Source organism: Talpa occidentalis, unplaced genomic scaffold (genome assembly GCF_014898055.3).
Source record: "Talpa occidentalis isolate TD23 unplaced genomic scaffold, MPIMG_talOcc4v2.1 talOcc4.3, whole genome shotgun sequence".
In the NCBI taxonomy this organism is placed as follows: Eukaryota; Metazoa; Chordata; class Mammalia; order Eulipotyphla; family Talpidae; genus Talpa; species Talpa occidentalis.
Genome location: NW_023603184.1, coordinates 144,017,380 through 144,031,963, shown reverse-complemented (window position 1 = coordinate 144,031,963; position 14,584 = coordinate 144,017,380). Strand labels below are relative to the sequence as shown.

Here is a 14,584-nt window from a genome sequence, read left to right as displayed (position 1 = left end):
CCTCCCTCTATCCCCGCCTCCCCCCGGGCTGGACAACTCCACCCTGAGCAATGTGCTCAGGTGGGCAGGGCACTGTGATGACAGAGGATGCTTACTTTCTCCAAACCCCAAGCGTGAGGCCCAGTAGACAGAAAAAGCAAGAAAGATTCCCAGACACTGAAATAATACAAGAATCAAGGAGATAATATGAAATAAGTCTTGTAGAATGATTAAAGGCATACAAAAGGGAGAAACCTATGTAAAAAACAAAACAAAACTCCAAATATCGAACAGACTTGGACTCCAATAGAACTCTAGAAATAAGAATCATCGGGCCTCCCTGGGGGTTAAGATGCAACCTATGAAGCTATCCGCAGCCTCTGCAGCATGAGTTCAATCCCCAGTCAGGGAGCTTAGACCTCTCCTCTCTCACCCGCTGCTCCCCTCAGCAGTGTATTTCAGTCAGTCTGCCTGTTCTGTCCCCAGTCTGTCTCTGGAGAATCCTCTCACCGCCCCCCCCCACACCTCTGACCTAAATCCCAGCTCTTGTATGCACAAATAAATCTTAAAAAAAATAAGAATCATCATTGAAATTAAAATTTAATGAATGACAGTAATCATAATTAGCATTTATTGAATGACTACCATGTGACAGGCAAGGTAAATATATGTTATGTGTACCAAATATCTTAATCCCGAGAAAACCCAGTGGTGGGTCTTATCTTATTTTTAAGATAAGGGAGTTGACACTAAAAATTTTAAAGCTAATAGTTAATAGATTTGGGGTTATAACCCATGTGAATGGTCTCAGAGTTCTTAATCATTATTGGAAGTTATAGTACATTAAAAATTACAAACAGCAGATCACAGAGTTGAAAAATGGAAGAAGGACTTGAGGACACTTTAAAAGATGCAGAATGAATGGAGAAAAACATTTAAGTTATTAAAAAGAAGTGTTTTGGCTTCCTCTGGAAGCAGCACCTGAGACCAACATTCTACCACAACAGTGACATGATTGTCTTGTGGACTGTTCGAGAGTCGGTATGAGCCTCTGCACTTCAAGATGGTACAGGAGAAAGAGAGAAGAATGTCTCCACTGCCTCCATGTCCCATTGGTCAAAGATTTGCCCCACGGGTGTTAATACCTACATGGGTACAAAAGGAAGCTACAGGATGGAATTTCGAAAAACCATCAAGCTGTGCTTATACAAAGTCCATGATCAAACTGACAGCTCGGGAAAGTGTGGGTCCACAATCCAGGAGCAAGTTGAGGCCAATGAGTTCTGAGTGGTATTATATAAAAGATATCTGGTGTGTGATGTTAGGAGAACTGGAGAAAAATGAAAAACTCCAGCATATAGTCTCAAAATGCCAGGAGTACAGAGTTGGGAAGGAGAAATGTAAAAATTGAGTGTCTGAGAATTTTCGATAATTGAGGAAAAATGTAGAATCTTGGATTAAATATACACTAAATAGAATATATTAAAAAACCCATATGCATACATTATAATTTTAATAACATGATCAAAAACGTAGAGCTAATTGAAAATCACAGAAATCTTTGAAGTCAGAATATCATCCCCACAATTTAATAACAGAAAGAAGACTAGAAAAATCTGTATTTGGAAATTAATAACCAAACAGTTTGATAGCCTCTGGGACAAAAACTCAACAAGGAAGAATTTTTGAATGTAATGTTATTAAAATGTATGTGATACAGCCAAAGCAGTATTTAGGGAAAATTTTTGTAGCCTTAAATGCATTTGAACTGTTCAAAATTGTTTGATCAAAGTCATATGAAATTCAACTATGTTTTACTGTATCTTTAATATTTATACTATCAAATTGAAAAACTGTCAGTTACATTAACACTAAAAACATCAAATATTTAGAAATTAAAGAAACAGAATACATTTAAACACTGTAAGAAATTAAAGTCTTATATAAATAGACATATTAATATATATGTATACAAACATGTATGCTCATGTTTGCATATGTGACAATAAAAGAATAAACTATTCAATAAATTCTGTTGGGACAAATTGTATCTCTATGGAAGAAGATAAAGTCATATTCAATAAGGAGAAAACAGTTCCAGGATTAAGAGTCTCAGACATAAAACAGCTAAACTGTAAAAATATTTAAAAATATGTAGATCATTTTATAAACCTCAGAGAAGAAAGGATTTCTTAATAAGGTCAAAATGTAAAATATCAAAGAAAAGATGAATGTTTCAGGTTACAGTGAGGAAAAGCTATACTTTGATACCTCAAAGTATATCAAAAGCTATACTTTGATACCTCATTTGATACCAAAGGGAACACGAACTAACGATTGAAATGAAATATCGGTTGCACATTTAAATGACAAACTTTCAGTATTCAAATATATAAGTAATTCCTAATTCACCAGCAGCAAAAAGGCAAAGTTCATAATAGATAATCAAACATTTGCTCTCACAGTTCCTTGAGGGAAATACAAATGCCCATTAAAATATGCGAAGATTCACAAACTCACAAATCAAAACAAGATCCTACTTCACACCCATTAACATCGAGAACATCAAGTTTTGCTGAGAATCTAGGAAGCTAGATACACCAGTGCATTAATAATATTACCTTTGTGGAGTTCATTTGATAGCCCTAAATAACATTTAAAATATGCTTTCTCTAGAAACCTTCTTTGAATTCCACTCAGGAATTCAAAATCTAGTTATCCTCCAAAGACATTACTGTCATTTTGTAAAATGAAAGCAGGGAAATAAACTCACTGTGTTTAGAGGGATGGAGAAATAATTTGAGATGTGTTTATATAGCCTAGATACTATGCTACAGCTATCAGAGCTATAAGTATATAAATGAACCTACAGCTATATGCACAAACATGGATAAAGTCCAAGAACATACTCAGTGATACAAGCTCCAGTAGGTATGCATAATATGGAGCCACTTATTCCATTTGAAAGACCACAAAACAGTAATATTTATTTTTTATGTAGACTTGTACATATACACATATACAACGTCAGACAAATATAAAACCATGCATGGGGATGATATACACAAACCTCCTGGGATGGAGAGGGGATAGTGAATGTGTATGGCTCTGTATTACGTATTGTTTTTCCTAAAAGGTGAACTCTGAGAGCCATCAAGTCAAAGCTTCTCAATACTTGCCTGATCTCAGGGATAGAAAAAGTGATGTCTGTTACATTACTTTTTGTTTGGAATATTTCTTATCTCAATGTTTTTATTTAAGAATGAAATCAGTTGAGAAAGCATCCTCCCTAAATGCAGCTGTTACTCAGTTCCTGATATTCACTTGCCATATTTTTTTCTCTGTCTGGAATTTTAAGGCCAAAAAAAAAAAAAAAGGGAAGGATAAACCAGGGTATCTCAAACCACGAACCTCACTTTCGCCAGATGTCAGCGAAGGCACTCTCTCTAGTTCCACCTCTGTGTGTGGCAGCAGGGAAGTGCCTCCCCATCTCCAGTTGGTGTTTTGGAACAGCCATAAAACCTGGGGGCTCCATTAAACAACCATGCGTGGAACCAGATGCCTGAGCCTGCAGCAGAGCACCAGACAGATTTCAGTCTGGGTCCTTCAGAACAAATTGTGTGGGTGGACAGTCCCACCCTGTCTGAACTTGGAATGTGCATCAACACTGCTATCTCCCTGTTTTGAGAACTGCTAAAATTACTGAAATTTAAAGCAAAATATTTCCTTTACTAGTGCAGCACAAAGATGACAAACATGATGTCCCAGAAACTAAATTTAGCTGTCGCTTATACGTGATTTGGACCTGTGTTCACCGACTTATTTGATTACATGTAGAATTTGAGAGATTTATTAATGGAAAATAGATTCCCAGTTTTTCTCTTTAACAAAACACAAGCAGGGATCTGGCATCCCCAGGACTCAATTCTAGACTATCAATTCGTTGGCCCTGTCTGCTACCCCAGGGCATCACTCATCACCTCAACTGCTGGCCTCACTATGGGTTTCAATTCACTTATTTTACAGGTAAAGCTGAGTCAAAGAGAGATCAAGTGCCTTGCCAAGGTCACAGTTACCCTGTGTTAGCACTATGTGGACTATTATCACTTAAGTTGTTGTGACTTTATTTCTCTACAAGATGAAGACCCGGGGCCTCCCTGGGGGTGCAAGGGGTTAAGACACAGCTTGTGAAGCTGTCTGCAGCCTCTGCAGCATGAGTTCTATCCTCGGCCAGGGAGAAACCCACATGGTGCAGCAGACCTCTCCTGTCTTGCCTGCTGCGCCCCTCAGCAGTGTATTTCAGTGGATCTGCCTGTTCTGATCCTCACTCTGTCTCTGGTGAATCTTCTCACCCTCCACACCTCTGGCCTGTACCCCAGCTCTTGTATGCATAAATAAATAAATCTTTAAAAAAAAAAGAGAAAGACTTACTTGATAAGTTTCTAATGAGGCTAAGTTATAATTCAGCAGATATAAGGGAAGTGATACTCTTGAATGGTTTTAACAAAGATCTATTGTGATGACAACAACGACAACTACTTCTGCTGCTACTACTACTAACAATATAAATGGACTAATTATAACACCAGCAAGAAGTCATAAAGATTTGGTCAAACTCAAGATGGAAATTTTTACATGTGAAAAGTAATAGGGGAATAACACATTATAACTGAAAATTGATTTAATTACAGGTTCCCTTAGGTATTTTCTTGTTGGGTTTATTTGCTCTTAGGTTAAAGCCAGCAGACAATCCGCACTGCTGGACCAGCTTTACCCATCATTCCTAGAGTGCTGAACTACTTGGGCTGGTTATTCCCAGTACATGCAAAGTGCATTTTTGTGAGAATCAGCTATATGAAGAGACTTAAGGATTACAATATCCTTTAGAACGTAAAAAAAAAAAAAAAAAAAAAAAAAAAAAAAAACCCACTAAATAATCTACATGTAAATCATTAGGGGACTAGCTTCATTCACTTTGGCAGATTCTTATATGGAAAACTGTGTCACAGGGCAAAAAGGGGTGCATCTATCTTAAATACTGACATCCACAGATCTGTAAGGTAGATGTGGATATTACCAGCATGGTAACATTTATGTTAAAACAAAACCCACAAATTTCTTATGGGTCCATATGTATATGGAAATACATGAAGGTGTCTGAAAAGAGACATGAAGAAATGAAAGTGGATGCTTTTGTTTAGACAGGGGAGGGGAGGTGTGGAGGTAATTAAAGAATATTCTAGCTCTACCTGGAAGGCTTCATTTAAAGTTTAAATGGAAAGGCTTAGATTATACATGGCCATAGGTTCCAAAAATCTTTTCATGAAATTTGTGAAACACCAGCTCAACCAGAAATGAAATTTAAACTATGCCAGCACTCCAAATTAACTTTTCAGTGTAAAAAAGTCACAGAAGGCATATGAAAATTTAAATTTCATTTGCACTGGTTAAAATCAAGCAAGGCAACTCTAGACATGGTAACAGTTTTGAGAACATCCGGTGGTAAGGTATGAGATATGGGATTTAACAGATTTAAATGAATCCAGGATCCCCCTGATTCCATGTAGAAATCAAAGAAACAGGTTGCTTAATTCATCCAAACACGAGTTGCTTTTTTTTTTTTTTTTAATCTAAGGTGCTATTAAGTTTTTAGCGATGGCATTTGTTTTCCCCAAGAATTCCTAAGGAACCCTGAAAGGCAAGTTTTGACAAGGAGGAAACCCAGCCCGGGAGGTCAGAGTTCAGAGCGAGGTGGCAGGGCTGGGGCTCTGGCACAGGTTTGCACTCCAGTCAGTCCTCTCGCCTGCCAGGCCACCCGGCCTGCTCTGACTCACCAAGGTGGCATCGCTGATCTGTCTGTCTGTGTCTGTCCCCAAGCATTCACCTCTGAGGAATCATTCTCTCTCTCCTACTTATCTATTTTCTACCTACCCACCTGCCTACCTACGTTATGTATCTGCCTGCCTACTTGCCTCTGTCTATCTATCTATCTATCTGTCTATCTATCTATCTATCTATCTATCTATCTATCTATCTATCTATCTATCTATCTATCTATCTGTCTGTCTGTCTGTCTGTCTGTCTGTCTGTCTGTCTGTCTGTCTGTCTGTCTATCTACCTACCTACCTACCTACCTACCTACCTACCTACCTACCTACCTATGTATCCTCTACCTCCCTCCTACCTGGCTGCTGGGAAACTGGACAGGCTCCCTTGAACCCCGCATTCACTGACCCCCACCCCACCCCGGGCATCCCCACTTGCTTCTGTCCTGCGCGGAGCCCGAGGCCGCGCAGCCACCAGGACACGAAGGTCCCAGGGCGCGGGCAGGGGCGCGCGGCCAGGCACTCACCTTGCCCTCTCGGGGCGCGGCCTCCAGGAGCAGCAGCAGGAGCAGCAGCAGGAGCGGCGGCACGGGTGGCAGCAGCGGGGCCCCGGGGCTCATGGTGGGCGCGCAGGGAGTAGCGGCTCTCAGTCCACCCCGTCCAGCGGCGCGTGCGCTGGGGAGGCGGCGGGGCGCAGTGGGGGAGTGGCCAGCGGTGACACCCCTCCCCGCCCGCCTGCAACTTGCACCCGCCAGACTCGGCGGTGGGAAGACGGTGAAGTGCCGGTGCCGGGCTGCGGAGCCCCGAGGTGCGCCCGCGCGGGTGGGCGAGGCCCGCAGGTAAGGCGCCCACGACCCCCGAGGGCAGCGACCCCGGGCACGGGGCACCTGCCTGGGAGGGGGGTGGTGGAGGAAGCAGGACCAGGGCGGGGCGCGGGGAGGCGGGCGGGGCCGGGGTGTGGGGCCCGGGGTCACCAGAGGAGAGTTTGGCTCCGGGGCTGTCTGCTGGGGCTTGAACTGCGCGCTGTGTGTTTTGATTAATTTGGAGGCTCGAGTTACCAGCCTGGCAGCCCCGGCACTGTGAAATGCCAAAGAGCAGGAGGCAGCTGAGGAGAGAAAGAAAGCCCATCCTATTCTCCGCTGCCTGGCCCTGGCTTTGCAGCTCCACCTTATCTGCGGACGCGCACGGGAGAGCAGGAGCTGACTCTGCCCCGGGTCTCTCGCCAGCGCGCCCTGCTCGCAGGTGGCCCTGGGCGCCGAGCACCGCTGATGGGGACCTTCCCTTGGGGCCACCACCCACAGGGCGCGGAGGAGGCAGTCGGACCCCTTCTCATCCTCATATCACTAAATACACAAACACAGTAGCAGAATCGCTTCTTTGCCTGAACGCAGTTATCCAAGCACGAACGACCTGGTGTGGTAACCTGCCTGCGTCATTCTCTGCCCCTTCCACCCCCTATGCCCTCTTAATCTCTACTCCATCAACTAATGACTCCTAGTTCTTTTTTCTTCAGTATTTCGCCTTGTCCCATCATCCTCCGCGTTCACGTCCAACCTTTGTCTTTGTCATTCTGACCCGCTTCACCACCGTCCTTCCCTCGAATTCTTCCATGGCACAGTCAGCAGCTGAGTTTTGCCTTAGCGCTGAGTAATACCCACGTGTGGCTACACCAGCTTTTCCTTAGCCAGTTGTCATCCTGGGCATATAGGTTGCCTCCAAACCTGGTGAATGTAAACAGTGCTGCAAGCAACCTAGAACCTAGAGGTGGTTTTTTTTTTTTAAGAGCATATTGGTGGTTGTTGCTGTTGTTGTTGTGTGTGTGTTTGAGTTGATGGTTTCACATCTTTGATTGCATGCCTGGTGTTTAATAGGAGTAGGATTGCTGCATCATATGGTCTTTTTAGTTTAGTTTTTTTTTTTCAAGTTTTAGTTGTTGGGGTTTTATTGGTTTAGTTTTATTTTTTCAGTGTTAGTCCACATCACTTCCCACCGTGGGCACACCAGTACCAGTTTACCAGGCCACCAACAGGGTAAGAGGGTCCTCCTTCTCCACATCTTCTCCAGGACTTGTTTTTCTTTTTTTTATATGTGCCATTATCACAGGTGTGAGATACCTCATTGAGGTTTTAACCTGCACCTCCCTTATTAAAAGTGGTGATGAACATTTTTCCATGTATCTGTTTGCCTTCAGGATGTCCTCTTTGGTGAGTTGTCTGTTCAGATCTGCTGCCCATTTATTAATTGGGTTGTTTGTTTTTTCATTGTTGAATTATGTGAGTTGCCTGCATCATTATTATTGCATTAAGTACCTAGCTCCAACAGCACATCTATTAAACACTGTAATCCCGAAGTAGTGATGACCATAAATGGATTTTTGAGACAACCGCCCAATCTGAAATGTGACTTGAAAATACACATGAGTGTAACTCTTAAGCGCTGCCAATACAGCTTAGGGCTGTGGTTTGGTGCCCATACGCTTAACTGGAGGAAATGCAAAACTTTCAGGAAAGGTTAATGCATCTTCCCCTCCAAGTTCACACCTGGATTCAACACCTGAATTCGGTGTTCAAGATGGGAACCCCTGCTGGGGAGCAGTGCTGCTATCTGCAGTAGCTGCTTTCCAAACACCAGGTGTGATGCATGTGGCTGGGCTCTGAGTGTGGAGACGCTTGCAGTTAGAATGAGGTCCCTTAGCTTGTTAGACCTTTTTAGTTAGCTAGGTAGGCGAAGCTGGACAGTAAATAGATGAAGTCACATCCACTCTTTTTCACGGCAGAGTATTAAAGTCTTCTCTCTCTTTTTTTTTTTTTTTTATGCCAGTGGTTGTTTGCTGTTTTGCATTAGAATCTCCAAAGGAGCCTCTAAAACTCTTGATAGCCAGTCCATCCCAAGCAGAATCTCCAGTGGTAGGAGTCTGGTATTAATGTGTTTAAAAGCGCCTTAGAGATTCCCATGTCCAATCAAGTTTGAAAAAAATCACTGTTTTATATGCATATTTCAGCTGCATTGATTAGGGTGCTCTCTTACTAGAATAATAGAAGAAGATGGCTCGTAAACTCTATTGACATGTGTGTGCCAGACCTTAGATGTTGCCGTGTGGTTTGTGGGAGCCTCTCCCCACTGATTGGAGGGGTTCTTAGGGAGTCTTGTCCTGCCATTCTTGTTAGACAGAATTTCAGGACTCTGTTGGTGAAAGGACAGTGCCCAAGGATTCTGAGAGGCATGTGGTAATCTTACATGAACTGACATTATTTCCTGGGAAAAAAATCCCTCAGTGCTAGTGTTGAGTGCTTTTTCATGTTGTTGATTTCTAAAAGATTTCTTAATTTGAATTTTAATTGCCATTTCCTAAAACCAAGTCCTTTTGACAGAAGACCAGGCTTTATCAGATTTGGAATGGGCGGCCACAGTCACCTGCAAGTCACTTCTGATGGCTTCACAGAGCAGGAAAGAAACTTACAATGTAAATATAGCAAATACAAGAAGGAGGAGGGAGCGGTGAAGACATTGGTCCCCAGGGTAGACTCTGGATTTTAAGTCCTTTTCCTCCTTCCTAGTGTTATCTAACTTGTCTGGGCTGGGGTCTTCCCTTTTGGAAAATTGGCACAATCATAGTACTTCCTCAAGAAGTTGTAGGAATCCAGTAATCCATTGAAAGTGCTTTGTCCAGGATCTTCATAAGTCACCACGTATTTGGAATCTAATTCCAAATTGTATAAGTTACATTAATGAAAATAAAGTGGACCTGATGAGAGATGGTGGCAAGAGGTAGAGATGCCCTCACCAGCTCAGTGGTAAAGGGTCAAGGATCAAGCACACCCTGCAGGGTCCCCTCAGCTCAGTGGACCACCGTGGCGCCTAGAGCCTTGTGCCTGGCATCCCTGGGAACAGCAGCTTTGGCATCCTGGGGAAATGGACAGATGCACATTCTCAACCATGACCCAGCCCCTGAGTTCAGACCCCACGCTTACCACGGTCTCCAGGTGATTTACACACATGCTAATCTTTGCGAAGTGCCTTGTCTAAAAGCCAGGAACAACCTCCCAGTGCTCATCTCCCCCACTTGGACACACACCTTCCTTTAGTAGGATGTTCCCTGTGCTCACTAGGTGGTGCCGGTGAACCAAAATTCTTGATTTCTAAAAACATTGTCCAGGGTGAAGAGAGGTGATTTTTCACAGGTGGGTCTTTAAATGTGATAAAACAAAGAGAAGGGAGGGACTCTTTTTATGTGTGTGAAGGACACAGAGAACTTTACTTTCAACTGTTGATGTCAGGTAAGGATTTTGAACAAAATCAAGGGGTTGCCTTGGGATGCTATTTCTGTTCTCTTCATAACCACAACTTCCTGTCTGAATCTGCTTCCATGTATAGGTTGCTTCCCTGCAATTGAGTTAGGATGGGGCCTTTTGGGTGTTCTATACTGTTTTTAATTGAATGAAGTTGTTCTCAGTGTGCTGAATGAATGAATGGAATGGCTTGACAAATTCCCTGAGGATTCATACCCAGGTCTACTTTTTTTCGAAATTCATTTTCTTTCCATAATTTTTGTTGTAGAGGGACATGCCTCTGTTTTTGATGGGATGCACCCTGACAAGTGCCTCTTTAATCTTTGTACTGCATCTCCCCACCTAGCCACCCCTTTTCTTTCAAGAACCTTCTCTTTTCAACACCTCTAAAACAAATAGAATGTTCTTTTAGCAGCTCAGAGTCATTATCAACTCATGTCTGTTCTTGCCATTACAGTTCCAGATTCTTTCTCTGCTTTTCTAAGCTCAGGGTTCCTGCTTCAGTGCCTGCACTTGTCCTCTGTGGATGACGGCAGCCTTCTAGGGCATCCCCTGCAAGTTCTCTCCTCTGAGGTCCATCTGCTGTTATTGTCCCAGTTCCATTTACAACTGCACGTTGTTTTAGAAAGGACAGGTTGGGGTGGTGGGGGCAGTTACAAACAGTCCCCACATTTGTAGGGCTAACAGTAACAGGACTTTTTTTCTTCATTTACGTTACATCCTCATCACAGGCAGTGGGGAGGTGAAAGAGGAGTGGGGACTATCATAGCCACTCAGGAACCTCCTGGAATTCCCACTTAACTGTCCTTCTCTGACCATCTCAGAAGGAAAGCGAATGTGCAAACCAAAAACTGCTCTACCAGTTCTCACCTGGATGTGACACATGCTTCTTCTGCTCACATTTCCTTGGCCAAAGTGGTCACATGACCACGATTCATTTCATAAGTGGCTGTGAAATGAAGCCTACCACATGCTTGGAAAGAGCTGGAAACAATTTGGTGAACCTTATTAATGCCCATCACACCTGTCATGCCACTTGCTTATAGAAGAGCCTCCGGGAGCTCTTCTTTCCCTTTATAATTATTTTCACGCTACTTAGAAGAGACAAGGGTGGCCCCAAACCAGGTTTTATAACATTGTCTGTGTCCTCATTCCATTTGTTAATTTCCTAGATTCACTGCGTGCCCTTCCTGACCTCTTCCCTGTGTGCTTGCCGATACCTCTGCCTCCAGGGATCTCCCCCTTGCTCTGCCTGTTCTTGCTCTACCTGTACAAATACCTGTGCTTTGAGATCTAGGTCAAAGGTCAAAGGTCACATTGTGTTAGTTGGTTTTCTCTAGTACTCCACCTTAATTTGTTATTGGCTTCTGGTTATGCTTCGCCACATCATTATTAGTGGTTACTTTAATGATTATATTATGTGTCTTTAATTTTTCCCAATCTGCTTAAATGTAATATTTAATTTACTTCAAGTAAATTGAATTTAATGTTGTATCTATGGTGCCTAGCATGGAATATAAAGTGGGAGGTTGACAGATATTTCTGGAATGAATAATAATTGAAGGTGTTTATGTTATATCAGAGATACGTGGGGGTGATTCCAGAAAAAATATCTTTTGGTTAGTGCCAGGAATGCTAATACAACAGAAAACCACTTCAAATTTGAAATATTATGATATTTTTAGTGAAGTTGAACTTATCTTTTTCTCATAATTTTTATATATGACCAAGATTCTATGTACCATTTTATTTTGTTCTCATGTGTTTGATATGTTTATAAGAATTAAATAGATCCCTAACTTCAATTTCTTAAGTTTCAAAGGAAATCTCATTTTCCAGTTTTTGAGTGGGGAAGCAATCTTAGTTTAATAATGAACATATTTATGGTTTTGTGAAACTTCCAGATGTCAGTTGTTGGCCACTCTGCCCACATGAATCCTCACCCAACACACAGCTCATTTTCGCAGTTTTGCTCAGGTGTTTACTACTGTATAAAGTCCACGCTGAAACACCAATTGTCTTATTTTATGGTTTGTAGCCAACTATGGGATGGTATAACTTGGAAGACCAGGTTTGAGGTTGCCCGTGAATCTATTATTAGATTCCAAAATGGCAGAACCATTTCTGGAACAGTCCAGGTCTTATCTTTAGGAGACCTGCTAAAGTGATTGAGTTTCTAGGAACCAACTCCTTCCAGAAGCAAGGAAGACAGTTTGGGCAGAAGAGACGAATCAGCCATGCAAGGGGTGGTTATCTGCTCCTTAGGAAAAGTCCCAAACTTACAGGAATGCACCCTCCATCCCCAAGACAAACCTTCCTCCTCTCTTGGAACCACCTGCACCCTCCTCTGCCCAAGTATTTCTTTTTAACCTTTAAGTTCACTTGGACATCTGTGTGAATTGTTTCCCCCTGTTGACTCATAGCTGCCTTAAATGCTTTAGCATTTGACTTTTGTATATCTTAGAGTGCTGCCTTGAGGATCTCCAACTGCCCTATAGAAGTTTCTATATATTCAAATTCCAAGCATAAAGAACTTAACAGGGGAACCCTCGTTTTCTGGGGTTCACAGGAAACACAGTATCTCTGTATTGCTTTTAGAATGGCCTCGTCCAGCTACCACTATATTGAAGGCTAATGTTCTTCCCAGAATTTCCTAAACTCATCCACGACTTTTCATTAAAAATTATAGTTAGGGCCTCCCTGGTGGCGCAGCGGTTGAGCGCTGGGTTGCGAAGCTGCCCGCAGCCTCTGCCGCGCTGGTTCGATCCCCGGCTGCTCCCCGGCCATCGGAGGAGGGTCCCACATGGCGCGCAGACCTCTCCTGCCGTGCCCACTGCTCCCCTCAGCAGTGTACTTAAGTCCTTCTGCCTGTTCTGCTCCCTGCTCTGGCTCTGGTGAATTCTCTCACCCTCCCGCGCTTCTGACTGTACCCAATACTTGTATGAATAAATAAATAAAAATCTTAAAAAAATTATAGTTAAAATTTTAATGAAAAATGTGGTTAAAATTATGGTAGTCTAGTGGTTAATAAGGAAAGTGTCGGGGTTTGAATCCTGGAATCCTTATTATGAGACTGATCACTGAAAGGAGAGGATCGTATCACTTACCTTGCAGGTTGCTGTGAGCATTGAAGGTCTGTGTTAGGCCCTTAGCCTGGCTCTTGGCACGTGAGAGTCCCCTGAAAATGTTGCTCAGTCGACCTTGTTATGCGAGGGTGATGGTGGTGGTGGTCATGTGGAGAAGGAATGGGAGAGGCAGGAAGAAGAGGAAGAAAAGGTGGGTAAGGGGAGGAGCAAGAGGAGGGGGAGACAGGGCATCAGCATCATTACCAGCAGCTGCAGCAAAGGGACATGCTCGGGGATGAAAGCAAACGCCAACCTTTCTCTAGGCTCCCCTCAACGGACTGCAATTCTGATAGGAACTGTTCTGCGTGCCATCTTCTGCACTCCCTAAGGATTCAGTCCCCTCAATCATTTCTCCCTCCTGCTGTGTAACAGGAGCTTTAGGGGGAACTGTTACACCTTATTCCTCTTTTTCATCTCCCCAGTCCACAGTCCTCCTAAATCAAATCCCTTTCCCGAGCTCTGCCGTGGCTTGCCTCAGTTCCCGCTCTTCTAGCTCCTCTCCAATAGATGGCGGCTCTTGCTGTCTCTCTGACAAATTAGGAAGGACAGAAATAAGCAATTATTGAGGCTACCACATGCCAAACTCTGTGCTGGGCTGTAATTTATACTCATGTGATTCGGTATGAATTTTACATACTGAGAAATCCAGGATTTGGAGGGACTAAGAACACTACTGAGAGATCAATCACTGAACACAAGTCTTCTAACTCCTGAGCCTGCTCTCATCCCTGACCATGACAGCACAAGACACCTGGTGATGATGGAGGTAGCAGGTCTCTGTGGAGGAAGGGAGAAATCATCAGAGCCTAGAGCCAGCTTCTCAGTGTGGCGGGGGTTGACCCTGCCCCATGGGGTCATTGGGTGTTCTTACCAGAGAGAATCCCAAAGGCAGTTCCCAGAGATCTGACAGGTCCCGAGAATTCTGATGCAGTCACTCTAGCCCTGCCTAGAGGAGAATCATAGACCATGAGAAACCAGGGGATTAAAGTTTTGGCCAAAGACACAGCCTTCGGAGTCAAGAATGTTATTCTTAACTTGGAGGTAAAGAGCCCATCCGGTTTCAAAAATCACTTGTGTATTTTTGGAACATGTGTCACATCCATGTGGTTCTCAAGTGGGGACATTAGGCTGATTGTTGTCACATTTTCTATTGATATTGGGACGAGACCTCAAGGAGAAAACGATAACAAAGTCTTCGTTGGCAGAAGACTCGGTTAGCTGAAATATGGTCAGTCGGCCCCAGACTAGCAAACTCGACTGTGAGGTCAATCGAGGACTCACGGCACTCAAACAATTTAACTGAACCTGGAGGGAAGGAGAGGTGGGGGCGGACTTGGCCATGACCCAGCAGCATTCTGGCCACTTT

General features: G+C 43.3%; 2 protein-coding genes across 2 annotated transcripts in view; one reads left to right on the top strand and one right to left on the bottom strand.

The window, feature by feature from the left end:
• The window catches only part of COL4A3 (collagen type IV alpha 3 chain), a 124,483-nt gene extending 118,059 nt beyond the window's left edge, over positions 1–6,424 (bottom strand). The window contains exon 1 of the mRNA XM_037522148.2: positions 6,332–6,424. Coding sequence (XP_037378045.1) covers positions 6,332–6,424 — 93 coding nt within the window. The remainder of the gene's footprint in view (positions 1–6,331) is intronic.
• A 154-nt stretch (positions 6,425–6,578) lies between these two features.
• Positions 6,579–14,584, top strand: part of COL4A4 (collagen type IV alpha 4 chain) — a 108,146-nt gene continuing 100,140 nt past the window's right edge. Inside the window, exon 1 of the mRNA XM_054700121.1 lies at positions 6,579–6,643. The gene's annotated coding sequence lies outside the window, so the exon portion shown is untranslated. The remainder of the gene's footprint in view (positions 6,644–14,584) is intronic.